The sequence below is a fragment of the Galeopterus variegatus genome, unplaced genomic scaffold (assembly GCF_000696425.1).
Source record: "Galeopterus variegatus unplaced genomic scaffold, G_variegatus-3.0.2 Scaffold5508, whole genome shotgun sequence".
Taxonomy (NCBI): domain Eukaryota; kingdom Metazoa; phylum Chordata; class Mammalia; order Dermoptera; family Cynocephalidae; genus Galeopterus; species Galeopterus variegatus.
Window position 1 is genome coordinate 155865 of NW_007731619.1, and position 1164 is coordinate 157028.

Sequence of the window (1164 nt, forward strand, 5' to 3'; positions counted from 1 at the left end):
TTATTTCAACCAAATATATTCCTACCTGATACAGAATTAACTAATAACACGTTTCTTATAAAGTAAGAGTACAATCTGTTCATTATAACTGTGACAATCTTTTCAAATTATAATTTTTAGAAGTCCCAAGCTTAAAAAACAACTTAAAATTTAACCACTCCAAAGATAATTATGTCAAAGAAGTGAAGAAAACAATCTTATTTAAATAATTTTAACTTTCTGTTATAAATTCATACATACTTGGAAAAAAGTTTTATTGAGTTAAATAAAACAATCAAGAGGACAATCCACAGACTGGGAGAAAATATTTGCAAAATACATATCTGATAAAGTATGATTATCTAGAGTATACAAAGAACTCTTAAAACTCAACAATAAGAAAACACATAACACAGGCTCTTCCTGTTCTCCATCAAGGTGCAGGATCAAGGTGAAAAGGCGAACCCCATGTGGGAACTTTGCATCCGCAAGCTCTGTCTCAACATTTGTGTGGGGGAGAGTGGAGACAGACTGATCCGGGCAGCCAAGATGTTGAAGCAGCTCACAGGCCAGACCCCTGTGTTTTCCAAAGCTAGATACATTGTCAGATCCTTTGGCATCAGGAGAAATGAAAAGATTGCTGTCCACAGCACAGTCTGCGGGGTCAAGGCAGAAGAAATCCTGGAGAAAGGCCTAAAGGTGCACGAGTATAAATTAAGAAAAAATAATTTCTTGGATACTGGAAACTTTGGCTTTGGGATCCAGGAATACATCGATCTGGGGATCAAATATGACCCAAGCATTGGTATCTACAACCTGGACTTCTGTGTGGTGCTGGATAGGCCAGGTTTCAGCATTGTAGACAAGAAGTGCAGGACAGGCTGCATTGGGGCCAAACACAGAATCAGCAAAGAGGAGGCCAAGCACTTGTTCAAACAGAAGTATGCTGGAATCATCCTTCCTGGCAAATAAATTCCTGTTTCAATCTAAAAGGCCAATAAAAAGTTTTCAGTGAAAAAAGAGAAAAGAAAACACACAACCCAGTTAAAAAATGGACAAAAGGGGGCCGGCTCGTGGCTCACTTGGGAGACTGCGGTGCTGATAACACCAAAGCCACGGATTCAGATCCCTATATAGGGATGGCTGGTTGGCTCACTTGGGAGAGCGTGGTGCTGACGACACCAA

At 39.8% G+C, this 1164-nt stretch overlaps 1 protein-coding gene across 1 annotated transcript; it reads left to right on the plus strand.

Annotated features, from left to right (window-relative positions):
- The first annotated feature begins 426 nt into the window (after positions 1-426).
- On the plus strand, positions 427-951 carry LOC103604965 (60S ribosomal protein L11-like). Its single transcript, XM_008589550.1, has one exon. It carries the CDS (start codon positions 448-450, stop codon positions 949-951), a length of 504 nt encoding a protein of 167 aa, XP_008587772.1. The 5' UTR covers positions 427-447.
- Positions 952-1164: the final 213 nt, after the last annotated feature.

Excerpts from the sequence above, each read along its gene's own strand:
- LOC103604965 (XM_008589550.1), top strand. The coding sequence starts at position 448 with ATGTGGGAACTTTGCATCCGCAAGCTCTGTCTCAACATTTGTGTGGGG.